This window comes from Mustelus asterias, chromosome 1, assembly GCF_964213995.1.
Source record: "Mustelus asterias chromosome 1, sMusAst1.hap1.1, whole genome shotgun sequence".
Lineage (NCBI taxonomy): Eukaryota > Metazoa > Chordata > Chondrichthyes > Carcharhiniformes > Triakidae > Mustelus > Mustelus asterias.
In genome coordinates, this window is record NC_135801.1 from 191,426,908 (window position 1) to 191,453,674 (window position 26,767).

General features: G+C 44.6%; 2 protein-coding genes across 2 annotated transcripts; one reads left to right on the top strand and one right to left on the bottom strand.

Moving 5' to 3' along the window:
* Positions 1 to 391: 391 nt before the first annotated feature.
* lbx2 (ladybird homeobox 2) lies at positions 392 to 6,918 on the bottom strand. The gene is made up of 2 exons (XM_078224429.1): positions 5,758 to 6,918; positions 392 to 3,094 (listed from the first exon to the last, which is right to left on the bottom strand). Exons 1-2 carry the CDS (start codon positions 6,089 to 6,091, stop codon positions 2,625 to 2,627), a joined length of 804 nt encoding a protein of 267 aa, XP_078080555.1. The 5' UTR covers positions 6,092 to 6,918; the 3' UTR covers positions 392 to 2,624.
* On the top strand, positions 3,784 to 11,808 carry LOC144500937 (uncharacterized). Its single transcript, XM_078224439.1, has 3 exons — positions 3,784 to 3,812; positions 7,500 to 7,527; positions 10,395 to 11,808. The coding sequence occupies exons 1-3, from the start codon at positions 3,795 to 3,797 to the stop codon at positions 10,673 to 10,675; spliced, it is 327 nt and encodes a 108-aa protein (XP_078080565.1). The 5' UTR covers positions 3,784 to 3,794; the 3' UTR covers positions 10,676 to 11,808.
* Positions 11,809 to 26,767: the final 14,959 nt, after the last annotated feature.

Genomic DNA, 26,767 nt, shown 5'->3' on the forward strand with positions numbered 1-26,767 from the left:
CCCTTCCCCAGGATAAATGGATTTAACCCTCTTCTCTCACACACCCAACACCACTTCCCAACCCCCTTCAGTTTTTATTTCCCCCCCAGCCTCGCCTCATGTCTAAAGTATTTTTCGAGAGGATAGCAAGAGAATGGGTTTCAAACTGAGCGCTGCTAATTGTTTACAGCGGACCCTCTATATCCTCCACTTGTCAGATGCACAAAACACATTCTTTCTTTCACCAGTTCCATTTTTTTTTTCTTTTTCTCTCCCCCTCTCTCAACGTTATTTAAATGCATCCATTACACGCTCAGACTCTTTGAACACATATTAATTTGTTGCCCGCTCGGTAACAGTCTTGTACAACTTGCACTGTGCAATGAATGGGTCCATCTGAGAGTGTGTATATATGCAAAAAATATATACATTTATTTATTGATTCTCTGAACATCGCTAATCAAAGCGAACTTGCACTGCCCAGTCCTGATTTAATTAGTTTACACTTTGGAATTGTACTTGGAGAATTGATGTGGAAGTTGGCGAAGGGACGAGAGAAGCCATGAAGTTACATGTTTTCTTTAGTCAGTGAGTTGTTATGATATGGACAGTACCGTCTGGCGATAGCTTCACGGAGCTGGCACAGGCACGGTGGGCCGAATGGCCTTTCCTGTGTTCCATGATTCTCTTGATTCTAATTGCAGAATAGGCTGATCAATGAGAGTTAAGAGAGGGTGGCTTTGCTCTCTAATAGATATTGCCCCACTATCTCTCCGGGAAAGGTTTCCACCTGCAATGAATCGCTCTGCCTCCGTCGGGACAAGCCCCACAATCAATTTTGCACCAAATCCAGGTACCTTGTTGGTGGACTCCCCCCTGTGCGCTCACGGATAGGCAAAGCCTGAAGCCTGGGTGGCACTGCTGCCTCGCAGCGTCAGGGACCCAGGTTCGAATCCGGCCTTGGGTGACTGTGTGGAGTTTACACGTTCTCCCCGTGTCTGAATGGGTTTCCTCCGGGCGCTCAGGTTTCCTCCCACAATCTAAAAATGTGCAGGTTCGGGCGATTGGCCATGGTAAATTGTCCCTTAGTGTCCAAGAGGTGTAGGTTAAGGGGATTAGCCATGGTAAATTGTGCCTCAGTGCGCCAAGATGTGCAGGCTAGGGGGATTAGCCATGGTAAATTGTCCCTTAGTGTCCAAGATGTGCAGGCTAGGGGGATTAGCCATGGTAAATTGTCCCTTAGTGTGCAAGATGTGTAGGTTAGGGCGAGTGACCATGGTAAATTGCCCCGTAGTGTCCAAAGATTAGCCTGAGTAAGATGCTCTTTTGGAGAGTCAGTGCAGACTCGGTGGGCCGAACGAGATTGGATGGGGTGAAGTGGATGAGTGTGGTCTAAAAGTTTGACCCTGGCAGGGATTCGGGCTGTGAGGTGATTGAGGCTAGATTTCAGACAGCAACACCCAGGGCCGGGGAAATCCTGACTACAGATAACCTGTAAATACACACTCAGGTACCGCCATCAGGAACCAGTCAGTCCACCCATTTGTCTCTTGTTGACGAGATTGAATAAATTATTTATCGGTGGGGCCTTAGAACGTTCACATTAACTAATCATCGAACGGTCGAGAGCTTACAGTAAGTAAGGCACTAAATAGCAGCCTAAAGGAACTTCAGATTAGGACCGGGGCTGGAAACCCGCAAACGAATAATGAGCAAGATTAGAATCATCCTTCTCGTTCCATGTTTTAAAAAAGAGAGAGCAGTGCATACCGCTTTCTATAATTCACCTCTTCTGATTTTATTCAAAATATATACACACAGCCATCGTGCCAATCCCCTCCCTCTGTCAGTTTAAGAACGCTTCAATAATTTAAGTGATGCACTCGATTAAGTTTCGTCATTCAAAAGTTTCTGTGGCAGAGGAGGAAACAGAAACTGGGGACCTTGTTTTTAGAGCAGCTATATTCTTTTTGGAGTGGGAGGGGAGGGGGGAGAGAGAGAGTGGAGTGAGAGGTCTGCACCCACAAATTAAGTTACTGCACCCACAAATTAGATTCTTACAAAAAAAATGAAGTGAAAAACAGTAAGTTTGATCTTAATCCCGCTCCCCGCGCATCCTGTAAGATAAATTAACCGCGTGTCGGCCGGCCTCGGAAGATTTTTATACACATATATATATATATATAAAATAAAGATTATTAACAGCCTGAGGCTGCTAACCAGTCCCGATTGTAGCAGCGGATTTTTTTTTTGCGTGTTTTACTCGGTCGAATTAAAGCAAACAGGGGAAAAGGATTAAAACATCAGACGCCTATAATTAATAAATGTGTAAAATTGCACTCAGTCCCCCCCCCCCATCCCCCCCTCCCCAGAACAAATTAAACCGATTAATCTTCTTACATACATCACAAGGGAGAGACAAGTCTATATCCCCTTCTGTCCATATCTATCTGCGCCTTTGGATAGATTCAACAACGCGTGCAGCCATCCCAACCTTAAAGTTTTAAAAAGGGACATGAGGAGAATTCCAGGCCTGTCGTTCTCCCGGCCTCTGGCAGAGTTTGTTCCCTGTTTTTTTTTAGAGTTACCCCCTCTTCGCTCCGATATAATATGCGTATTTAAATATAGATTCATTTGACCTCAGTTCAATCGTCCACTTCAATTTCTTCGTCTTCCGAGAATTCGTCCGTCGTCTGGTCTCTGGAGGAGCACTGGGGCGAGCTGGGGAAGGGCCCCAGGCCGGGCACCGGGGACAGTTTGGGGGAAAGTTCCGAGCTCTCGCACTTGGAGCCGGCGCCGTCCTCCGGGAACACTTCCATGTGCACCAGCTTCTCCAGTTGCTGGGGCGGCAGCTTTTTGAGGGACTCCACGTCGGCTTTCATCTCCTCCAGGTCGCGTTTCAGCTTGGCCCTCCTGTTCTGGAACCAGGTGATCACCTGTGCGTTGCTCAGCCCCAGTTGCTGGGCTATCTGATCCCTGTCTGCGGGGGACAAGTACTTCTGATAGAGGAACCGCTTCTCCAGCTCGTAGATCTGATGGTTGGTGAAGGCAGTGCGAGACTTTCGCCTCTTTTTGGAGGTCTGTCTCTGGCCAAACGTCGTGACATGGTCCCGACCTTGGAAATAAAGAGGGAGGTTTGTCACATAATATTTGCAAGTTGTGCAAAATAACACACACATTTTTAACACACAAAACATTACACACACACACATCTTTACATACACACAAAACAATCTCCAACAAATCGCTAGAAAATACATAACGCACTCAACTAATTTATTTTGGCTTTCCCCCTGAGTCCCCCTTCCCTTAATTATTTACAAAAAATAAAACCATCCTAACGAAATTACTGACAACATCGCTGGCAAACCTGATATTGTGTTTTATTTTCACAGGGGATTTTCACAGTAACTTCATTGCAGTGTTAATGTAAGCCTACTCGTGACTAATAAATAAACTTTTTTTAATATCAGAGATTAAATGTGGAAAGTTGGTTAAAGATATGTGCCACCAACAGCGATTTTCAAAATTCTACACACAAGAAAAAATACAGAAAATGCTGGAAAATCTCCCAGTTCTATTCATGGACACTGATAGAACTGTGTACAGGCCGTCAGGTCGATTCTGTAGTAAATACACGCAGAAAGGATAATATGATCTGCAGTCAGTGTAGAGAATGATGTTTACTGTACAGTATGCAAAGGATTCCATATCCGCATTCGCAAGTAGCAGCAATGCTATTTCGAAGTATGTTTAAGTGTGCGAGGTCCATCAACTTTTTTTACACTCTTATCTGCCCGTAGGACTATCAGGGCATGCACTTTGTGTCAAAGGTATGTTTGAATTACATATGAATATAAATTACTATGAATTGCATAGAATTATGCTAACGTGCACCATATCCAGAAGATGCAATTTACATACGTGATACGTGAGAGAGAATGTAGTAATTATACTCCAATGTAAACACAACACTTGAAAACACGCAATAATTACACCTCAACACAAGTGTGTATATTTTTTTCCAAATTATAATTGGATAGATTTAGGCGCACACTTCAGGTTTCTTTTTCGTAATTCCAGGGAAAGCATCTATGATATATCTATGATATAGTAGGGAAAGGTAAAATTCGGAGCAATGTTTAAATGTAGGTCTGCCCGCGACACAAGGCGGTGGGTTGGAAATAGATTTTGCTTCCTAGGTGACTGTGGGACTGCTGCAGTTCCCCCCCCCCCCCTCCCCCCTCCCGCCCAGGGAGCCGGGTGAGAGGAATACCTTCTCTGCCTGTTACACAGCTACCGCTGGCCCGAAGCTCAATTAGTACCCCCCCCCCCCCCCCGACTTACCGATATAAATCTATTCACACACACACACACAGATTTGAGTTAACAATGTGGGCCCTCCACCCCACCCCCAACTCTTGTCACACAGTTTTCTCTGTGTGAGTTTAAACAGCATTTGCCGCAGATAATTTCGCAAGTGGGGCTATGGTGACTTGATAGATCCCACAGCCGGGAAAAGAAAATCTCTCCTTACATCAATTAAAACAAAACATGGAGCAGTCATCTCGCTCATTTAAAAAAAACCTCACTGTTTGCCCAGAAACTGAACAAATATCATTTCCCGGCATGTTGTAAAAACACTCGACGTCGACCGCAGTCATGGAGTACAGAACTTTAAAAATATAGTTTTAATTTATGTACATTTCATCAATATATATCTGTCAGCTGCGAGTTTTTTCAGACTCCCTGATTTTTAGCCTCGACTTTATTTTCAAGTGTCATTTTAAAGAATTAAATGTGATGCTAAAAAAAATCGTTCTTAAGAATATATTTCTTATATTAGAGATTTAATGAAAGGAATTATTTTTGAGACATATTTTCAGTCCCAATACATATGTATGTGTCCATATCTGTGCATTTATTATGTTCGAGAATATCTATATATGTTTATGTATATATGTGATTGTCCGCAGTCGAGTTTATTACGAAAATATTAAGATATTATTAAGAAGTAATTGTTTTAGGGATTGGATGGCGAGAGGGACCAAGGTTTGCACTTAAAATGTTCAAACACCTCTCAGACAAAACCACAGCTAAATGTACCATGTTCAGGCATCAAACCATATTTTTGATGTTACACATATATTATACGCACACACATATATATATATATTTATAGACACATATATATCGGTGTATGTATAACACAAGAGGAATGATTTGAATGGACGCGAAGCGCCACTATATCCGTCAGTGATTAAAATAAATTAAATCTCAATTCGGAGAGAGAAATGGAAAAGAACCTTTTACAAGTTTTTTCACATATTAATAAAAAAACAATTAATTGATGCAGAGTAAAATGTGCAGCCGGATTAAAATGTGACGCATCAGGGGGGGAATAATACATTTATTTGACTCCCCGTGAGGAATAGAAGGAAAGAAAGCAAATGTCCACAGGATTTGTGAAGACCGGTCTGCCCGTTTCGGGCCGGTACGTTGATAAAAATGTCGGGTATGTTCGCATTTGAGACGTGCTTCTGATAGAACTGCCTGCTATCGATTCTGAAACAGACACACACGCACACTGAGAAATAGTATAAATTTAAAATGTTATCGAGAACATTTGTCTAAAGCTTTGATGTGCCATCAATTTCGAGAAAACTTAACAAGAATACATTTTTAAAAATACTCCCCCCCTCCCCTTTCCCCTCCACTCCGGTAAAGAATTAATGTTCTGCCTTAACGGCACAGAAACAAAAGGATTTGCTCAAATACCTTCGGCCGCTTGTATCACACTCAACTCCAGACCCTTAAAAGTTTTGCTGGCCAGTTCTTCCAGCGCGCAGAGCGGTGAGGCTTGAGGGGGAAGCCCATTTCTAGGAGCTCCGGGCCCGGACACTTTGTCTGCCGTCGCCGAGTGACTGGAGGAGCACAGATGAGAATTCTTTTTCACCGAGGGCTTGCTGAGGATATCCTCGATGCTGAATGGGGTGAGGGGCTTGTTGGAGTTCGCCGGAGGTGGGAAGTGATCCTGGGGACTGCGCCGCCTTCGCTCCTCGATTCGGGGCGGCAAAGCCGGGTTGGATTTCAGATTTAACCCAGACGTCATTCTAAGGGGGGGAGGGCTGGCTGGGTGGAGAGGGGAAGGAATTGTCCCTTCAATCTTTTCCCCCTCTTAATTAGAAACGCTTTTTCGTCCCCCCCCCCCCAGAATATGTTCCTTGGGTTTCTTTTTGTTTGACACTGTTGATGGTTTAAGTAGAAACAGTCTGAAGTCTTCGTTAAGTTCACAGGATGAAGGTTGGAGGTAGCCCCGGGTCCTTGAAACCAGGCATCTTCAATCCGAGTCCCGAAGATAACATAGTAACGGCCCCAAGTTTGTATTTACCAATGTGCCTCCTCTCTCTGTAATCGAGTCAACCTTACCTGAGGAGAGGAGGGGGACACATACACACACATATACACACACACACATACATACACACACACACACACACACACGCAGTCTCTCCCCCTCCCGACCCACTGCCCACCCCCTCTCTAACAAGAGAGAGAAGCCAATACAAGGCACTGGGTTAGGCAGGAAAACCGGCCGCTAAACTCCCATTGTTGATTGGACGGAGATCAATGATCAGAATGGCAAACGAACCATTGGCCAGTGAACGGCGTCTTAAAAGGAGTCCGGTTAGATTAATTAATTGAGGAAAGCAATGGGAGGAGTTAAAGCAATCTTAGAAAACTTTTACTCCCCACCCCTCTCTGTCTCCTGCCCTCTCGCATTGTGCCGTGCCTCTGTGAATGAGTGTGTGAGTTCGTGTAATTTTTTTGGTGTCTCTGGTAGAATTCGATTCCAACTTGCTCAGCATGGAAGGGCTGGGGAGATTGAGGGGAGGAAGAGGGGGGAATGTGTAGCGATGGAAGGAGAACGGGTTGGTGAGGACAGTGGAGAGCTGAGGCGAGGAGAGGGCAGATGGGGGAGGATGGGTTGAAGGGAGATTGGAGGGTGGGTGAGGGCAGGTAGGTTGTTGAGGGGCGGGCGAGGAAGAAGGGCTGTGAACGGGGAAGAGGGGGTCGGAGAGGGGATGGGGAAATAGGAGGGTGGACGGGAGGGGGGGTGAGTTGGGTAGGGAGAGAGAGGTGGGTGGCTGGGTGGAGAGAAGGGGCAGATGGAGAGGATTGGGGAGAGAATGGGGATGGGAGAGGTGGGGAGTGAGGAGGTGGTCGGGGTGAGTGAGGGAGACAGAGGGACTGGACTGTGGGGTGGGGAGGGGTCTCCACGTGGTCTTTGGTTTTGTGGGGTGAAGTCAGTTCCACTTGTCAGTTTCACTGACGTCACAGCGGGGTGCTAATAGTCAAACTGTGGGCTTATTAGTAAACTCTGAAACCTTTTATCCAGACTATTAAAATGGTCGATAAATCACCTATATATTTTAAAATTTCTCTCTCTCTCTCTTTCTCCGTCTTCCCACTCCTTCTGAGCATTCTCGGGACGAGTCGATTGCAATCTTGTTCCAAAGTTTGCAAACTCAGATCGATGGCAAAGAGGTAGGCAGTAAATCAAGTTTATGTTAAAAGGTCTGTCTTATCGCGCACTCATCTACAGGAGCCCTCAGATTTACAGCAATACCAGGTTGTTATAATGCGTGTAGATATCATTTCAATCGCTGTGCAAATATTTGTACTGTGACCAAACCGTTTTTACCCCCCACTCCCCAGCCCCTCCAGCTGAGCATGTTACACAGACGAGGTGGGTGGGGAGCAAGGAAAAAAATCTCGATTAATAACCGAATTTCTGTCGGTCTCTATAGGTGCCTTTTATACATCTATATCTGAGATTCCTCTGACTACTCGTACACACATTCACATTGCAAGTGAGCAAACTGTGTGAAGCCAGATGCATTTGCCCCGAGGTTTTTTTTTAGCAAGCCGCTGTAAACAAATAAACGATGTGCGGTCGGCACCAGGCTGGTCAGAATGTGACACGGCTAGTTTGGGTTAAATGAGAAGCGGGGTTTAAATTATCGGGGGCTCTCGATAGACACCTGAGGAAATGCACCATTCCCGTTTCCTTCGACCTGTCCTTTCCCTGCCTAAAAATCTCTCCTAATTGGGCTGGATTCGTTTGGACGGCATTTAAACTAAAGACTGCAGTTCGTTACATGAGTCCATGTTTGTGGTGAACTCTCTGATGAGTGTATTAGAAATTATGCGTGTGTGTAATGATAGATAATTTACTCACCCGTGCATGCATATATTTTACTTGCCATTGCAATGATTTGTCACAGGGTAAAGATGCCATACTGTAAATGTGTTGATGTATGTTGTGTGTCTGTGCCCTGCGGAGCTTGTTGCTCATGTTGGGGTAGTAAGCAGCAATTTTGTTTTAGACTTATTTCAATTTTTCCCCTTTTATGTGTGTGTGTGTGTGAGAGAGTGAGAGACCGAGTGTGTGTGTGAGAATATATGTGTGTCTGAAAAATTTAGCAAGTCATTCGTAATTTCTGAGTGAGTTACCTGGAGTGACAGCAGAAGTGTGTACGGCGGGGTGGGATTGGGGGGGGGGGGGCGGATAAGGGGGAAAAAATCGCACACCCTGAAGTCACATATTCCAGGGATTGAGTGGGGATTCCGTTTGATACCCGATGCACCCCCTTGAACGCTGAACCATTCGCACCTTACTCCAGACAGTCATCATAAACCATCAAAGGACAACAGATGCACTACCGAGAGATGGTGGGGAGGGGGCGTGGAGGGGGGGGGGCGGTGAGGAGGTGGAGAAGAAGAAATACTTAACCGCAAATAAAACCCCTCTCTCTAATAACACCCCCCTTCCCCTCCCTTTTAAACCTCCCCGCCATTGAAAGGAATCATCTTGATTGTATATCAGTCCTTCGTTTGGAAAATGAAACGGCTCTCGTTAAATTCGAGACGCGATTGAGAACAAATTTCTAACACTGGCGAAAATATAACTGGCCTCTCCACTTGCCTTGTACCAATTATGGATTTTATTTATAAGGCCTGGGAGCAAAACAAGCGGTGGGGGGTGGGGGGGATGGGGGGGGGGGGGGGGGGAGAAAGTATATTTTACAAGCTCGTCAAAAAGTGTAGAACTAGATTAGTAACAGGATTTTTTTCCCCCCTAGATATAAATGTAGATTTTTTTTTTACCTTTTTCTCTCTCTAAGCTCTGCATCATAAAAGGGCAGACTTAAGATGGAAATAATTACTGGGAACCCGGCTCCTCTCTCCCTTGGACTTTGGGGAGGGGTCGAGTTTTGGGTTACACTTGCCTAACAGACAATAAAGAAAGGTTACAAATAGGCCCTTATGATATATCACTTGGTTTCTTAATAGTGACCCCTTTATTTTCCTTCATAAAACGACTCGCCAGATGTGTGCCCTGTTCCTGACTAATTCTTGCATTCGCTCAGGTGGACCCGGTCCTCCCCAGCGCTCTCTCCACGAACTCGGGAGAGCAAAGGGGGAGGCAGGGAAAATGAGTCTAACCTCAACATTCAATTGTCCACAGCTTTAGAGATGGGAGATTTGCTTTTAACCGGAGGGAGGGCTGGCAGGCTGTTCATGCCTCTACCCTGGAAGTATAATATCCTTTCACAATCGAGCTAATTCAGCAAACATTGGATGCCTCGTCAGAAATAAAATTAAATTCTGTCGTCCTCTGTTCTCGGAAGGCGCGGGGAAACACATTTACAATGACCTTTTTGATGTCCCCTTAACCCACACGAACGGCCCTCTGAATCCGATTTCTAGAAATCGTGTCCCGCAGTGATTTGAGAGGACCCCGTGAGGTGTCTGTAAGAATGGACATCGCCCCAAGTCCTGCACACTGTGGGGGGATTTTCACAGTAACTTCATTGCAGTGTTAATGTCAGCCTGCTGGTGACACTAACAAAATAAACTGAAAACTTAACACTCTTCTTTCGAAAATACAAAAATACAAAACAGAAACACGTTTCACCTTCATTCATTCATACACTCCAGAATAATTTCCAGTCGAAAGTAAAAGCGAGACGGAGCTCAGAATAGACCGCCCTGAAATCGAAATGTGACCGAGAGAGGCTGGTACCATCGCCCCTTATCCAGGCTGGTCCGCCGCACTCACAGGCAATACAGAGCGGATACAAATAATAGTAGAAACACTCTTCTACGATACTTATTTTTCAAAACAAAATCAATAAAGTCTATCGAAGGGGAATCAAAGCCAGAATAAACTGGAAATGAATTTCTTTGATGTGAAAATGCACATCTGTTTGATATGGGAGACAGGATTTAACAACTGTTAGAAACCTGGGTTAATTGATAACGGTATACCAGGCAAGGACTTAGGAGAATCTACTAGCGACCGGTCCGCTTCCTCCTCCTTATTACATTTTCTGTTTTTAATTTTGCAGCTCCCCAGCCTGAGTTCACCGTTTGGACAGCAGCAAATCTGACCGAGTCCGCATCGTCAAAACAACTTAAACAGCAACAGCACGGAAAACGATCTCCTGATTCCGGCATGTTCCTGTGTTCGATACCTCCAGTTGGATTCTATTCTATTAATCTTATTTCAAGTGTTTGTTCTTTTAGATCTCTTCGGGTTTTTCCAGAAGCGTTTGTCTCGATGTCTGTCCTCCTGGCCTCTTCGTTTTGTTTCCCGTGCCGTCTGATGCTTCGCAGTCTGCCTTTTTAAGAAGCTGTATTTTTTTGCATCTGTGCACTTTGCCGCCTGTATTGCTTTTCAGTCTGGGTATTTTGGAGCCTGTATTTTGGATTCTTCGTATTTTGTTGTCTGCATTTTTTTTGCAGTCTATGTATTTTTAGAATCTGTGCTTTTTTGTAGAGTTTGCGCTCTTTGGAGTCCGTGTATATTGTTGTCTGTGAACTTTACAGTCTGTATTTTTGAAGCCGGTGTATTTTGGAGCCTGTGTTTTGTTGTTTATTTATCGCAGTCTATGTATTTTGTAATCTGTGTATTTTACAGTCTGCATTTTACAGTCTATTTTTGGAGTTTGTGTATTTTACAGTCTGTATTTTTTGTGAGTTTGTGCATTTCATAGTCTGTATTTTACAGTCTACTTTTTGGAGTTTGTGTATTTTTCAGTCTGTATTTTTTGGAGTTTGTGTATTTTTCAGTCTGTATGTTTTGGAGTCGTGTATTTTACAGTCTGTATTTTACAGTCTATTTTTTGGAGTTTGTGTATTTTACAGTCTGTATTTTTTGGAGTTCGTGTATTTTACAGTCTGTATTTTTTTGGAGTTTGTGTATTTTTCAGTCTGTATTTTTTGGAGTTCATGTATTTTACAGTCTGTATTTTACAGTCTATTTTTTGGAGTTTGTGTATTTTTCAGTCTGTATTTTACAGTCTGTATTTTTTGGAGTTTGTGTATTTTACAGTCTATTTTTTGGAGTTTGTGTATTTTACAGTCTGTATTTTTTGGGAGTTTGTGCATTTTACAGTCTGTATTTTTTGGAGTTTGTGTATTTTACAGTCTGTATTTTTTGGGAGTTTGTGCATTTTACAGTCTGTATTTTGCTGCCTGTAGTTTTGCAGTTATTATTTGAAAACTGTGTTTATTGGAGTCTGTATATTTTAGTGGTGACATTTCCTGGCCCCATGTTTGGTTATTTTGTGTTTATTTTGTTAAATTTTTTACCTTACTTTTTGAAATTCTTTCAGGAGAGTGCATGTTTTGTATGTTTAAATCTGAAATATTGATCACATGTTAAAACACTGATGAGAAATCCTGACCAGGGTCAAGGGCAATTCTATTGACACAACATTTTGAATAATAGAAATAAACACAGTCGTTCATCTGATTCAGAATAAATAGTGTCCCTTTGTGCGTTATTGCATGGGGAGAGGGAGGGAGAGGGAGCAGAAAGCATTGAAATGCAATTATTTAAAATAATTGGAGACAGGGGCCTTGATATATGTAAACAGTAACCAGGTCAGCTCACTCCTCATGGGTCAGTAATTGGTTCGATCGAGGCCTTTTTATAAAGCAATCTATTTGATTTAACTGTATTTAATAGTTTGATGGTCAGGCATGTTGCCTTATGCAACAACATCCACATACAAAACAATTTGCATCTGTGTGGTGCCAAAAAGCCAGACAGGAGTGATTATCAAACACATTTTGACACGAGAGTAACATAGGGAGGTGTAAGTGAGCAAGGTTTTGGTGAAAGGGGTAGATTTTAAGGAGCATCTTAAAAAGGCAAAATGATTGAGGGAGGGTATGCTTCCACACGTGGGAACACACACACATAGATGTAGAGACACACCCCCCTCACCACCACACACACACACACACACACACACACAGACATGCACAGATACACAGATACGGAGGCACTTTCCCATACACAAACAGATATAGAGATAGACAACACCTCACCCCCCACACCACACACACAGATAGAGAGACACAGATATCCACATACACGCTAGATACAGAAACACATACCCATAAGCATACATAGAGGCATAGAGATGCACACCCATACAGACATACATATAGACTATAGACACACATACAGATATAGACACACACACATGCACATGTACAGATATAAAAACTCATGCCCATACACACACAGATATAGACACACATATATAGACATATACCCATACACAGAGACAAACAGACACTTTGCTGATACACACATAGATACAGCCACAAACAGACACCCATACAGACACACACACACATATATATATATATAGAGAGAGAGAGAGAGAGAGATACAGACCCCCACACACACATGCTTACATATATATATATAGAGAGAGAGAGAGGGAGAGCAACACACACAGAGATACAGAGATGCACACCCACACACACACATGCGCAGATAGAGAGAGACACACACATGCACATACATAGATGCACACACTCATGCACATAGATACAGAGATACACCCCTACACACACAGTTATCAATACACACAGCCATTAGCAAGCACAGATTTAGACACACACACACAGATACACACCCACACACACGCACACAGATAGAGAGATACACACCCACACATACACAGATAGAGATACACAGCTACACAGGTAGAGAGAGATGCACAGCCAAATGCACACACCGAGATAGAGATACACAGCCACACACACAGACACAGATAGAGGTACACAGCTCCCCCCCCACACACACACACAGATAGAAATATACAGCCACACACACAGATAGAGAGATACACAGCCGCACACACACACACACACACCGAGATAGATATATACAGCCACGCACACAGACACAGATAGAGGTATACAGCCCCCCCCCCCCCCACCACACACACACAGATAGAAATATACAGCCACTCACACACGCAGATAGAGAGATACACAGCCATACACTCACACACACACCAAGATAGAGATATACAGCCACATACATACACACAGATAGAGGTACACAGCCTTCCCCCCCACACACAGATAGAAATATACAGCCACACACACAGATAGAGAGATACACAGCCGTGCACACACACACACACACAGATAGATAGATACACTGCCTCACACACACACAGCTACTGATAGAGATAAACAGCCACACACACACAGATGTAGAAGCATACACACAGACAGATACACTTACAGAGACTCATAGACACTCAAACATCGACACACACATTCGCTGACATGATTTCAGGTACACCTGTACACTCTTGCTCACAACTAAATTAGAAGTAATCGACTGCTTCATTTTGTTAAATTGTCCTGGTGGTTTAATATTCTTTAACTGAGATTCATGGGATGGACGAGGTCTTTAGTGAGTTGTTTAATGTGGGTAGCGGTTGACCGAAAGACCTTTGGCTCCACTTTCAGCTTGACCCTTTGACCTAACTGGTCAGGGGTGAAGGTGAAAAACAATGTTTGACTGAGTGTTTCTAAACTCTCCGGCGTTTGCCAGTCACTGTAACCGCCCAGCCCGGCTCTCCACTGAACTTTCACAGCTTCCCGTGAAAACCTGCACAGGGCGACAGAAGGGAACGGGCCCCGGATAATCGCTTATTTAGTTTTATTTTCAAAAAACAAAGTGTCACCCCAGCGTACGTTAATCCGATCATCTATCTTATTCTTCTGTATGGCCGTTCCTCCAAGATTGTCGAATGAAAATATAGGAAATAGGCTTTTACAGTCTGTATGAAGGTTTAGTTACAGAACCGAATTGGACTGAGGAGGAGGCAACATGTCAGTGGACATATAATTACCACCAGACACTGAAGCTAATCTCAAATCAGACAGGTTCTGTACGTAGAGGTTAGTGGGATTTGATATTTCTAACTTTTTTCCGTGTGTGGGCGAATGGAGTTGGGTGTTTCCCAAACACTGCCAATATTATTCCCGGTTTCCAATCCGGTCATTTACCAACAGAACTATTCAATCCGCCCACATGGGCGCTCAGATAAGCACAGTCCCCTGCACTACCGTGGACATTCTCTTAAACATAAATTTGACACACAAATTCAGATATAGTCATAGAGGTTTACAGCATGGAAACAGGCCCTTTGGCCCAACTTGTCCATACCGTCCATTTTTTTAAACCCCTAAACTAATCCCAATTGCCCACATTTGGCCCATATCCCTCTATACCCATCGTACCCATGTAAATATCTAAATGCTTTTTAAAAGACAAAATTGTACCCGCCTCTACTACTACCTCTGGCAGCTTGTTCCAGACACCTACCACCCTCTGTGTGGAAAAAATTGCCCCTCTGAACACTTTTGTATCTCTCCCCTCTCACCTTAAACCTATGCCCTCTAGATTTAGACTCCCCTACCTTTGGGAAAAGATATTGACTATCCACCCGATCTGTGCCCCTCATTATTTTATAGACCTCTATAAGATCACCCCTCAGCCTCCTACGCTCCAGAGAAAAAAGTCCCAGTCTATCCAGCCTCTCCTTATAACTCAATCCATCAAGTCCCGGTAGCATCCTAGTAAATCTTTTCTGCACTCTTTCTAGTTTAATAATATCCTTTCTATAATAGGGTGACCAGAATTATACACAGTATTCCAAGTGTGGCCTTACACACTTATATACACACTCAGAGATACACACACACACACACACACAGTTGGACAGATTGAGATATATACACATGCACAATCACACACACACATACACAGGTATACATGCTCTGATGGATATACACACTCAGGCACACACCGACAGATACACACACACAAGACTGACATGTATACTCAAGCAGACACACACAGCTAGACAGACATACACACTCAGCAGAGATATATGGACACTCAGACAGACACAGGTGTGCGTTCACAGATATACACACATATCCACACTCAAGCACACAGATAAACGTGCTTTGACGGATACACACACAGGCACACATACTTAGACACATCTGCATACTCAGGCAGATATACACTCAGCTGTGCACACTTAAGTGCTCAGACAGGTACACACTCACAAATGTACACACGCTCAGACACATACTAAGAGGCACTCAGGCAGCCAATATCCAAACGTGCTTTGTCAGATAATTACACACTCGGGCTGGGATGTGTGAAGACTTATTTACAATGGATGGACACCCTACTAATAGACAACCGCTTCCACTCCATGGCTTTAAAAGCTTCACATATGAGTTACCCTGAAGCACCGAGGTGTGTCCTGTCAACTCAGTACCCGCTGTCCTGATCCCATCATCCAAGCGACACAAATAAGGGCAGCAAATGCTGGAAACATGTGGGCCCTCAGACAGCAAAGGCCCCGCTCTGAAAGGTTGGCTTGTCTCGCTTCTCCCTCCACTCTGAAACCACGCAACCCACCCGTCACTGGTAAGTTGGTGTCGTTTAGTATTTTTGTTTGAATATTGTTTTCTTCTGTGGTAAATTGAAGATCTGTGACACTGACTGTAAGGGGATCCAATCCCATTCCCTCCCACCCCAAACTAAATAAAGGCAGCGACTTCAACATTTCGTTAAATTTCGATTTAAATAATGGATATTCGATAAACCTTGTCTGTAACTTGTAATTACTATGCATGATAATGCCCCAATAGTCAGACACTGGTGTGTTCAGCTTTTTAATGTTCAGTGCTCGGACACAGCTCCTAATAACGAATTTTGAGTTGAAGATGGACACAGGTAGTGAGTTTCTTGAATTTTAATCCGGACTCCAGTCGCATCCCCACCTCCTCTCTCAAACCCTCGCCCCCCAGTAAGGAAAGGAGGCCGCCAGTGACCAGATCAGCCGTGCTCCCAGAGGTATCTCTCCTCATTGTGCTGCCAATTCATCTCACTGTTAGAGATGTCCCTCTTTCACCGGCGGTGCAGACACTCGGGCCGCGATCTGAATGTTTCCGCCAGGAACACCATATGGTGACGTTCATATTGGGGCACAGTGAAGGCAAACACAATGACACGGTGTAATTGGATCAGCCGGATGATGGTTCTATTGGAAATGACACGCACGCACACCCAGAGAAACTCGTATACACCCATTTGCCCAAACTGAGGCACACCGACACATGGTACATACACGCATATACACGGAGGCTCACATACACACACACACATAGACTCACAAACACGCAAGCCGAGATGGACACACGCACACAAGCTCACACGCACATAGACACAGAGGCACACATATACACAGACTCCCGCACACACATTTACACACGAAAGCTCACACACAGACACACACGGAGGCTCTCGCATACACACAGGGAGGTACTCACACACACTCACACGCACAGGTATTCACACACACCGACAGACAGACACACACACACACATACATAGGCACCCACACACAGACACACACACAGATCCTCACACACACTGACAGACACACAAATACATAGGCACTCACACACAGAGGCTTACACACACACAGACACACAGACACATACATAGGCACTCACACACAGAGGCTGTCACACATACACACACACACACAGAGGCTGACACACACAGACATACACACACACACAGACTCTCACATACATGCATAAACACACACACACACACATAAACACGCATGGAAAAACTCAAACTCTCCCATGAACATAGCTGCACAAATTCACACACTTACAACACACACTATTGCAATCACAGTCCGTTTGCATACAAATCCACACACAGACCACCTCACACACACACAAAGACCCAACCTGTCTTGCACCACCAATATGCCTACATTTTAATGAGGCCACATATTCATGCTCCATAGTTTCTCTCACACTAATAAGAACATAAGAAATAGGAATTGGAGAAGATCGTTTAACTCCTTGAGCTCGCTCCACCATTCAGCAAGTTCGTGACTGATCTACCTCAACCTCAGCTTCTCAGACTATTCCACTGTCCTCTTAATTTCCTTAGTCATCAAAACGCTATCAATCGCAGTCTTGAATGTACTCAAACACACACAGCCTCCACAGCCCTCTGGGGTAGAGAATTCCAAAGTTTCTCAACCGGTGAAGACATTTCTCTCCAGCTCAGTCCTAAAGCCCTTATTCTGAGACTAATCCTGTGTTCTTAATTTCCCACTCAGGGGAAACATTTTCTTAGCATTTACTGTGTCAAGGCCCATATATGGTGAACACGTCCACATACACCTGCACACATCCATGTATGCATCATATACACATGCATGTATGCATACACACATGCTTTCAGCCACACAACACAGTATATGCAGGAGCATGTTCACACACACATATAGTTTACCCACACAAATATGCAAACACTTAGGGGTACACTTTGTGCTATCAAAGCATCCTCAAGAACATAAGAAGTCTGCCTCTTTTACTATGACACATCAATTTTCTTATATACTAAGTTTTTTTTACAGTATTTGCGTGAGACAACACATTTACTAAGGAAGGGCAATAAATTCTGGTCTAGCCAGTAACCCACACATCCCATAAATACATTTTAAAAATTATAGCACAATCTCTCACAGACTGTCTCTTACATGTCTATCTGACAGACTCTTATGTTCCCTCAGCTTGTCTCAATGTCTCACATTGTGGGCACGATTCTCCTGTTTGCACTCTAAGTGCTCCCACCAGTGGGAAAACCGGAATGTTTCCCATTAGCATTAGCTAGTGTCTGTTCGATGGGATTCACCCACCTTTACTATTGCATCCCAGGCATCATGCTTGCTAGCCTGGCTTTACAGAGACTGGAAAGGTGCCCCAATCTAAGCGCTGCCAAAGAGGCTTCCCTCCTCCCCACAATGGAAATGGTGAGCCCCACTGGCAAGGGGAGCACCCCCAACTGCTCAGCACAGAGGGGCATCCTCCCCCCCCCCTACAGTGAAAGAACAGGTGAGCCCCTCTCCATGCGGCAAGAGGGTGACCTGACAACCTCCCAGCCAGAGGCCTCAGCACCCCTCCCTCCCCCACAAGAGAGACACTCACAGATGGTTTCCTCCTACAGTCTGAAAGATGTGCTGGTGCATTGGCCATGCTAAATTCTCCCTCAGTGTAACCGAACAGGGACCAGAGTGTGGCAACTAGGGGATTTTCACAGTAATTTCATTGCAGTGTTAATGTAAGGCTTACTTGTGACACTAATAAATAAACTTAATAAATGAACTTAAAAATAGCATAGTGGAGTCTGAAACATTAAATAGTTTCAAGAAGGTGATAGATACATTTCTGAGAAAACTAGGGATAAAGGGACATAGGGAACAAGTATGGAGGTGGATTTGAGACCAGGAAGAGATCAGCCATGATCTGATTGAATGATGGAGCAGTCTCAAAGGGCTGAATTGCCTACTTAAAGTTTATTTATTAGTTTCACAGGTAGGCTTACATTAACACTGCAATGAAGTTGCTGTGAAAATCCCCTAGTTGCCACACTCTGGTGCCTATTAGGGTACACTGAGGGAGAATTTAGCATGGCCAATGCACCTAACCAGCACGTCTTTCAGACTATGGGAGGAAACCGGAGCACCCAGAGGAAACCCACGCAGACACGGGGAGAACGTGCAGACTCCACACAGACTGTGACCCGAGCCGGGAATCGAACCCGGGTCCCTGGTGCTGCGAGGCAACAGTGCTAACCACTGTGCCACTGTGCTGCCCTTTTGCTCCTAGATCCTATGTTCTAGTGATTTGGCCTGCACAGCCTTCTGTTGGGGAGAATTCCACAGGTTCGGCATCCTCTGAGTGCTGGTTAGGTGCATTGGCCATGCTAAATTCTCCCGCAGTGTACCCGAACAGGCACCGGGGTGTGGCGACTGGAGGATTTTCACAGTAACTTCATTGCAGTGTTAATGTAAGCCTACTTGTGATGCTAATAAATAGACTTAATAAATAAATGAATAAATAAATAAACTTAAGCTAACCTGTCTGTTAATCCCCTGTTTTCTTTATCCTTTTAAATAGCAGGGTTACACTTGGCACCTTCCAATCTACTGGAACTGTTCCAGAATCTGCAAAATTTTGGAAGATGACAACCAATGAATCCACTGTTTCCATGGCCACCTCCTTTAGGTACCCTAGGGTGCTGATTATCAGGCTTTGGGGATTTATCAGCCATCAAGTCCTATTCATTTTTCCAGTATTATTCTCTTTTTAGTAATACTAATTTCCTTGAATCACTCCTTCTCACTAGTCCATTGATTCCTTGGCATTTCAGGGAAATTATCTTTAAGCTGGCTTCACGGAGGAAGACAAAGTAATTGTTTAACATGGAAACATTGAAAATAGGTAGAGTAGGCCATTCAGCCCTTCGAGTGTGCATCACCATTCAACATGACCATGGTTGATCATGCACTTTCAGTATTCCACTCCCGCTTTCTCTCCATACCCTTTGATCCCTTTATCCACAACAGCCATGTCCAGCTCCCTCTTGAACATATCTAACAAACTGGTCCCAACAGCTTACTGTGGTAGAGAATTCCACAGGGTCACAACTCTTTGAGTGAAAAAGTTCTTCCTCTCCTCAGTCCTGAATGGCTTACCCCTTATCCATGATCTTTAGTTCTGGACTCTGCTCTTCCGAAGGTGAGAATCTCTTCCCCCTAGCACCAAATTCCTACTCAGCTCCAAATTTCCGATACCCTCACTCTAGCTGGATCTCACTCCCACTGGCGTGCGCAACTTCACTGGTCATGCACTTGCTAAAACACTGCCTTATATAGAGCTGAGGTGAGCTGAGATGACTCACACACCAGTTAAAATTCCTAAGTGTTCGCACCTATTGAGGCCCTAATCAAGCTTCAGTTGATTGACAGATAACTGCCTCTTAGCTAACTGGGTCAGCTGCTTATTTACCATTAAACTAGACTACTGAATTTAAAGAGAACAAAGAGAAACGCTTACCAACACTTACCCCCTCAGCTCCAAATTCCCGATACCCTCATTCTGGCTGAATCTCACTCCAGCTGCAGTCTCTCCCCACTGGTTGTACGCAAGCTCTGCCATTTCCTTGTTCTCTATTATAAATCTTCTTGTTTTGGACTGTAAGATATTTGTCTTTACAAATATTTTTTTCTTTTAATATCCTTGTAGAAGTGTGTACAGTCTGCTGTTTTGTTACTTGCAAGGCTACACTCCTATATTCCCCTTTAAGCAATCTCTTGGTCTTCCTTTCTTGAATACTGAACTTCCCCCAATCCTCAGGCTTGTTACTTTTTCTAGCAACTTTATATGGCTCTTCTTTGGATTTAAAACTATCCTGAGTGTTGTTGGAACAGTTCTCATCCAAATAAGGGCAGCGTATCCCATCGACACTCCTAACTGTGGCCTTGCAGCTTGTGGAGAGACTTTGGGGAGTCAGGAGGTGAGTTACTTGCCACAGGGATCCTAGACTTTGACCTGCTCTGGTAGCCACAGTTTTTATATGGCTAGTCCAGTTTAGTTTCTAGTGAATAGTGACCAACCCCCCCCCCACCCCACCCAGGATGTTGATAGTGGGGACTTCAGTGATAGTAATGTCATTAAATGTAAAGGGGTGATGGTTAAATTCTCCCTTGTTGGAGATGGTCATTGCCTGGCACTTATGTGTTACAAATGTTATATATGCTACTTGTCAATATGATGCTAGTGTATCTTTAAGAAATGTTTTTTTTTAAATCATGTTCTCTGCAGTTAAACAGCTTTGGGTTTTTTTCATTGTTGCCGGGCTGTCTGGTTAGAAGTCCTTTTATTGCTGCTTCAACGGTTTAAACGAGGTTTTGTTTATTTTCTAAATCTGGGCCTCATACATTGAATAGGAACTTACAACTGGGTGGCAGGTCATGTGTTTTGGCCAGTATTTTTTCATAATGAATTCAAGCTTTCACTTTCAGCTTTGGGCTGCTAGCTGCTGTTTTAGTTTAGAAATGGTTTGGACATCGCACTGAAAAGCAATGTTTCCGTCTCTCCCTGGGATTAGAAATTCTGCTGTTAGATGGAAGCAAGGTTCCTTGCCTTCCTGGACCCACGGTGTCTGACTCTGTCTACACTTTCTGCTGCCTCAGAAAAGCAGCCAGCAAAATTAAGGACCCCATGCATCTCGGACATATTCTCTTCCACCTTCTTCGGTCGGGAAAAAGACACAAAGGTCTGAGGTCACGTACCAACCGACTCAAGAACAGCTTCTTTCCTGCTGCTGTCAGACCTTTGAATGGACCTACTTCGCACTGAGTTGATCTTTCTCTACACACTAGCTATGACTGTAACAGTACATTCTGCACTCTCTTCTTTCCTTCTCTATGAACGGTACGCTTTGTCTGTATAGCGCACAAGAAACAATACTTTTCACTGTATACTAATACATGTGATAATAATAAATCAAATCAAAAAGCTTGTCTGTGAGTGGATCAAGTTAACTGCAGCATCCAACCAAAGGACTAAGTTCCAGCATCACTTGAGCATTCGTATTTTCTGTTCTAAACCCGTGGCAAGGGTTTTGTTTAGTAAGTTTGTTTGATTGGAACATTTCATATATTTATTAAGGGTTATACAATACTATGGTTGCTTTTCTTTCTTGTTTGTAATTGGTAAAAGTTATTGCTATAAGCTAAATGTAAATTAAATAAATTTGTTTGATTAAAAACTCCCTAGTGGGTCAGTTGACTCATACCTGAAGTGAAACATCTCATGCTCACCCTTCCCAAATTCAAATCAGGTGGACTTCATAAAACACTTTGGAGTTTCCTTTTAAACAGGTCTCCAAAGGAGTTATTGATGTATTTGGAAATAGACTGTTTTAGTATTTGAGGAGTCACGAATGGTGTTGAACACTGTGCAATCATCAATGAACATCCACATTTCTGACCTTACGATGGAGAGAAAGTCATTGATGAAGCAACAATAGATGGTTGGGCCTAAAGACACTATCCTGAGGAAACCTTGCAGTGACATCCCGGAGCTGTATGATTCCGACGAGTGGGGAGTTTCTCCCTATTCCCAATGATTCCAGTTTTGCTAGGGCTTCTTGATGTCATACTCGGTCAAATGTTATTTTGTTGTCAAGGTACCTTAATCTCATCTCTAGATCTCAGTTCTTTTGTCTACTGCTGAACCAAGTCTGTAATGAGACCAGGAGTTGAGTGGCCTTGGTGGAATCCAAACTGAACATAAGTGAGCAGGCTTTTGTTAAGCAAATGTCACTTGATAGCGCTTTTGGTGATCCTTTCGATCACTTTATTGATGATTGAGAGTAGACTGATGGAGTGGTAATTGGCCAGGCCGGATTTGTCCTGCTTTATGTAGAGAGGACATAGCTGGACAATTTTCCATTGCTGGGTAGGTGCCACGATAGGAACAGTTGAGTTAGGGGTGCAGCAAGTCTGGAGCACGTCTTCAGGTTTTCAGCACTATTGCCAGAACATTGCCAGGGCCCATAGCTTTAACAGTATCCCGTGCCTTCAGAGTTTCTTGATATCACATGGAATGAATCAAATTGGCTGAAGACTGGCATTTGTGATGCTGGGGATCTCTGGAGGAGGCCAAGTTGAATTATCCACTTGGCATTCCTGCCTGAACATTGAACCAAATGGTTCCGTCTTTTCTGTTGCACTGATGTGCTGGGCTCCTCCATCACTGAGGGTGGAGATATTTATGGAGCCTCCTCCTTCAGTTGATTGTTTAATTGCCCCCCACCATTCAACACCGCAGGATTGCAGAGCTTAGATCTGACCTGTTGGCTGTGGAATCACTTAGATCTGTCTACAACTTGCTGTTTACATTGTTTCGAGCATAAGTACTCTTGTGTTGTAGCTTCACCAGGTTAACACCTCAGGGGTGATTCTCCCAAAAGTGCTGAATTGGCGGGAAAACTGTTCTAGATCGCGACAGGTCTGTCGGTTCAGCTTCTCATCTGAATCACCGCACTCTGTGCACTGAAGAGTTCCCACTCATGAATCTCATTAAAAACCCAGGGGGCGGGGTCTATTTATGCCGGAGTTTGACAGTTCTGGAACTCTGCACACGCGCAGTGGCCCCAAACTGTCAAACTCCCGTTTGCTGGCCAGCTCGATCGCAGCCCCCACAACAATTCCCGGGCCAGCCTTGACCTCCTCCCCATCCTGGAGCACCCCGATGTCCAGGCCCCACACCCCAGCAGTAGCGATTCCCCCCACCCCCTCAACCCAGCAGACCCCCACCCCCACTGACCGCCCCCAAGGTCAGACCCCCCCGGAGGCAGGACCCCCCGGCATAGCACCCACCCCCCCCCCACCCCAATCGCTGCCCTCCCTCCATCTCAAACCGGTCCCAATGCAGAATGCCAGCGGGACCCCTCACCCCCCACCAATCACACCTAGACCCTGCCCACAATAGGCCCTGCCCCCTTGGCACTGCCTGATGCCCGATGGACAGTGCCAAGGTGCCCCCTGGGCATGGGCACTTTGCCCCTTGGTCAGTGCCGGGGGCACAGACTGGCACTGCCAGTGTGCCCATGCCCAGAGGGCACCCCCCACTGCCTGACCCCCTGTGGGGCCCCCGATTGCCCCCCTTCATTCCGGTGGGATCTCCCGCCAGCTCCCTGAACATGGGGAGCTAGTCTAAACCCCACCGGAATGAAGTACTCCTGGCAGGATGAGAGATTCGATTTCAGGTCCCGATAATGAACACATATACAAACATAAAAACATACAAACAGAAAAACTACAGCACAATACAGGCCCTTCAGCCCACAAAGTTGTGCCGAACATGTCCCTACCTTAGCGATTACTAGGCTTACCTATAACCCTCTATCTTACTAAGTTCCATGAACTTATCTAAAAGTCTCTTAAAAGACCCTATCGAATCCGCCTCCACCACCGTTGCTGGCAGCCCATTCCATGCATCCACCACCCTCTGAGTGAAAAACTTACCCCTGACATCTCCTCTGTACCTACTCCCCAGCACCTTAAACCTGTGTCCTCTTGTGGCAACCATTTCAGCTCTGGGAAAAAGCCTCTCACTATCCACTCGATCAATACCTCTCAACATCTTATACACCTCCATGAGGTCACGCCTCATCCTTCGTCTCTCCAAGGAGAAAAGGCCGAGCTCACTCAACCTATCCTCATAAGGCATGCCCCCTAACCCAGGCAACATCCTTGTAAATCTCCTCTGCACCATTTCTATGGTTTCCACATCCTTCCTGTAATGAGGCGACCAGAACTTAGCACAGTACTCCAAGTGTGGTCTGACAGGGTCTTATATAGCTGCAACATTATCTCACGACTCCTAAAATCAATTCCTCGATTGATGAAGGCCAGTACACCATACGCCTTCTTAACCACAGCCTCAACCTGCACAGCTGCTTTGAGCGTCCTATGAACTCAGACCCCAAGATCCTTCTGATCTTCCACGCTGCCAAGAGTCCTACCATTAATATTGTATTCCGCCATCCTATTTGACCTGCCAAAGTGAACCACCTCACACTTATCTGGGTTGAACTCCATCTGCCACTTCTCCGCCCAATCTTGCTTCCTATCAATGTCTCGCTGCAACTTCTGACATCCCTCCACACTATCCACAACACCTCCAACCTTTGTGTCATCAGCAAACTTACCAACCCATCCCTCCCCTTCCTCATCCAGGTCATTTATAAAAATCACAAAGAGTAAGGGTCCCAGAACAGATCCCTGGGGCACTCCACTGGTGACCGACCTCCATGCAGAATATGACCCATCTATAACCACATATAGATGTACATATTTTAAAAATATTTTTAAAAGATTTAAATTACTGACCTGCCTTCCTGCTGGTTTCCAGTGTGGTCTGGCGGGCGACTTTGCGGTGGTTCTGGGAGATGCGCATGCATTCTCTGCGCATGCGTAAATCCCGTTCAAGGCCGCAGACGTGCGTCTCCCGGCCGGACCTGCCAGAAAAGTTGCGGGCGCAGATGGGAGAATCACGGCCCTAATTTTTAGGAATGTCTGGAGCTGCTCCTGTCATGCCCTCCGGCACTCTTCATTGAACCAAGGTTGATTCATTGACCTAGTGGAAATGATGGAGTGGAGAATATGCCAGGCTATGAGGGTACGGATTGTGCTGGACTACAATTCTGTTGCTGCTGATGGCCCACAGCACCTCATGTTTGCCCAGTCTAGAGTTGCTAGATCTCTTTGAAATCTATATCATTTAACCCGGTGGTAGTGGCACACAACATGATGGTGGGTATCCTCAGTGTGAAGGTGGGACTTTGTCTCCACAAGGACTGTGTAATGGTCACTCCTTCTCATACAGTCATGGACAGATCTATCAGTGGCAGGCAGGTTGATGAGGATGAGGTCAAAGATGTTTTTCTCTCTTGTTGGTTCCGTCGCCACCTGCCACAAACCAAATCTAGCAACGGTGTCCGTTAGGACTCAGCTAATCAGTCAGTAGCAGCGCCACAGAACCACTCTTGGTGATGGACATGCAAGTCCATTACCCAGGATGATTTTTGCATCCTTGCAACCATCAGTGCTTCCTTCAAGTGATGGTTAACTAATTCACCAGCTGGCTGGTGAACAGGACAGGAACGGGTGGTACATGGAAATAATCAGAAGGTTTCATTGCCCATATTTGATGATATTGTTGATGATGCTGTTGTTTTGATGATGTTGATGATATTTAATGTTGGTAACAGTGATTATTTTTAGGTTGATGATATTGATGTCAATTTAAAAAAAACCTAATTCATGGGATGTGGGCATTGCTAATTAGGGCAGCATTTATTGCCAATCCCGAATTTCCTTTGAAGGGGCAGTTAAGAGTCAACCATATTGCTGTGAATCTAGAGTCACACGTAGACCAGACCAGGTAAGAACAGTAGATTTCCTTCCCTCAAGGACATTAGTGATGGGCTTTTGCAACAATCAATAATGGTTTTATGGGTATCATTAGACTTTTAATTTCAGATTTTTATTCAAATCAAATTTCACCTCCGCCGTGGTGGGATTCAAACCTGGCTCCTCAGAGCATTATTAACCTGCATCTCTGGATAACACGTTCAGTGTCAATATCGCTAGGCCACCGCCTCCCCATTGACGTTAATGATGATGATAATGATGATGGTGATGTTGTTGATGATGATAGAAACATAGAAACTAGAAGCAGGAGTAGGCCATTCGGCCCTTCGAGACTGCTCCACAATTCATTATGATCATAGCTGATCATCAAATTCAATATCCTGATCCCCCCTTCCCTCCATATCCCTTGATCCCTTTAGCCCCAAGAGCTATATCTAATTTCTTCTTGAAATCAGACAACATTTTGGCCTCAACTACATTCTGTGTTAGTGAATTCCACACATTCAACACCCTTTGGTGAGAGAAATTTCACCTCACCTCAGTCCTAAAACCTTTAC

Coding starts and splice junctions, on each gene's coding strand:
- LOC144500937 (XM_078224439.1), top strand. Junction 7,528..10,394: donor CTCAGATCGATGGCAAAGAG/GTAGGCAGTAAA, acceptor TTAATTTTGCAG/CTCCCCAGCCTGAGTTCACC.
- lbx2 (XM_078224429.1), bottom strand. CDS start 6,091: ATGACGTCTGGGTTAAATCTGAAATCCAACCCGGCTTTGCCGCCCCGA. Junction 3,095..5,757: donor TGTGATACAAGCGGCCGAAG/GTATTTGAGCAA, acceptor TTTATTTCCAAG/GTCGGGACCATGTCACGACG.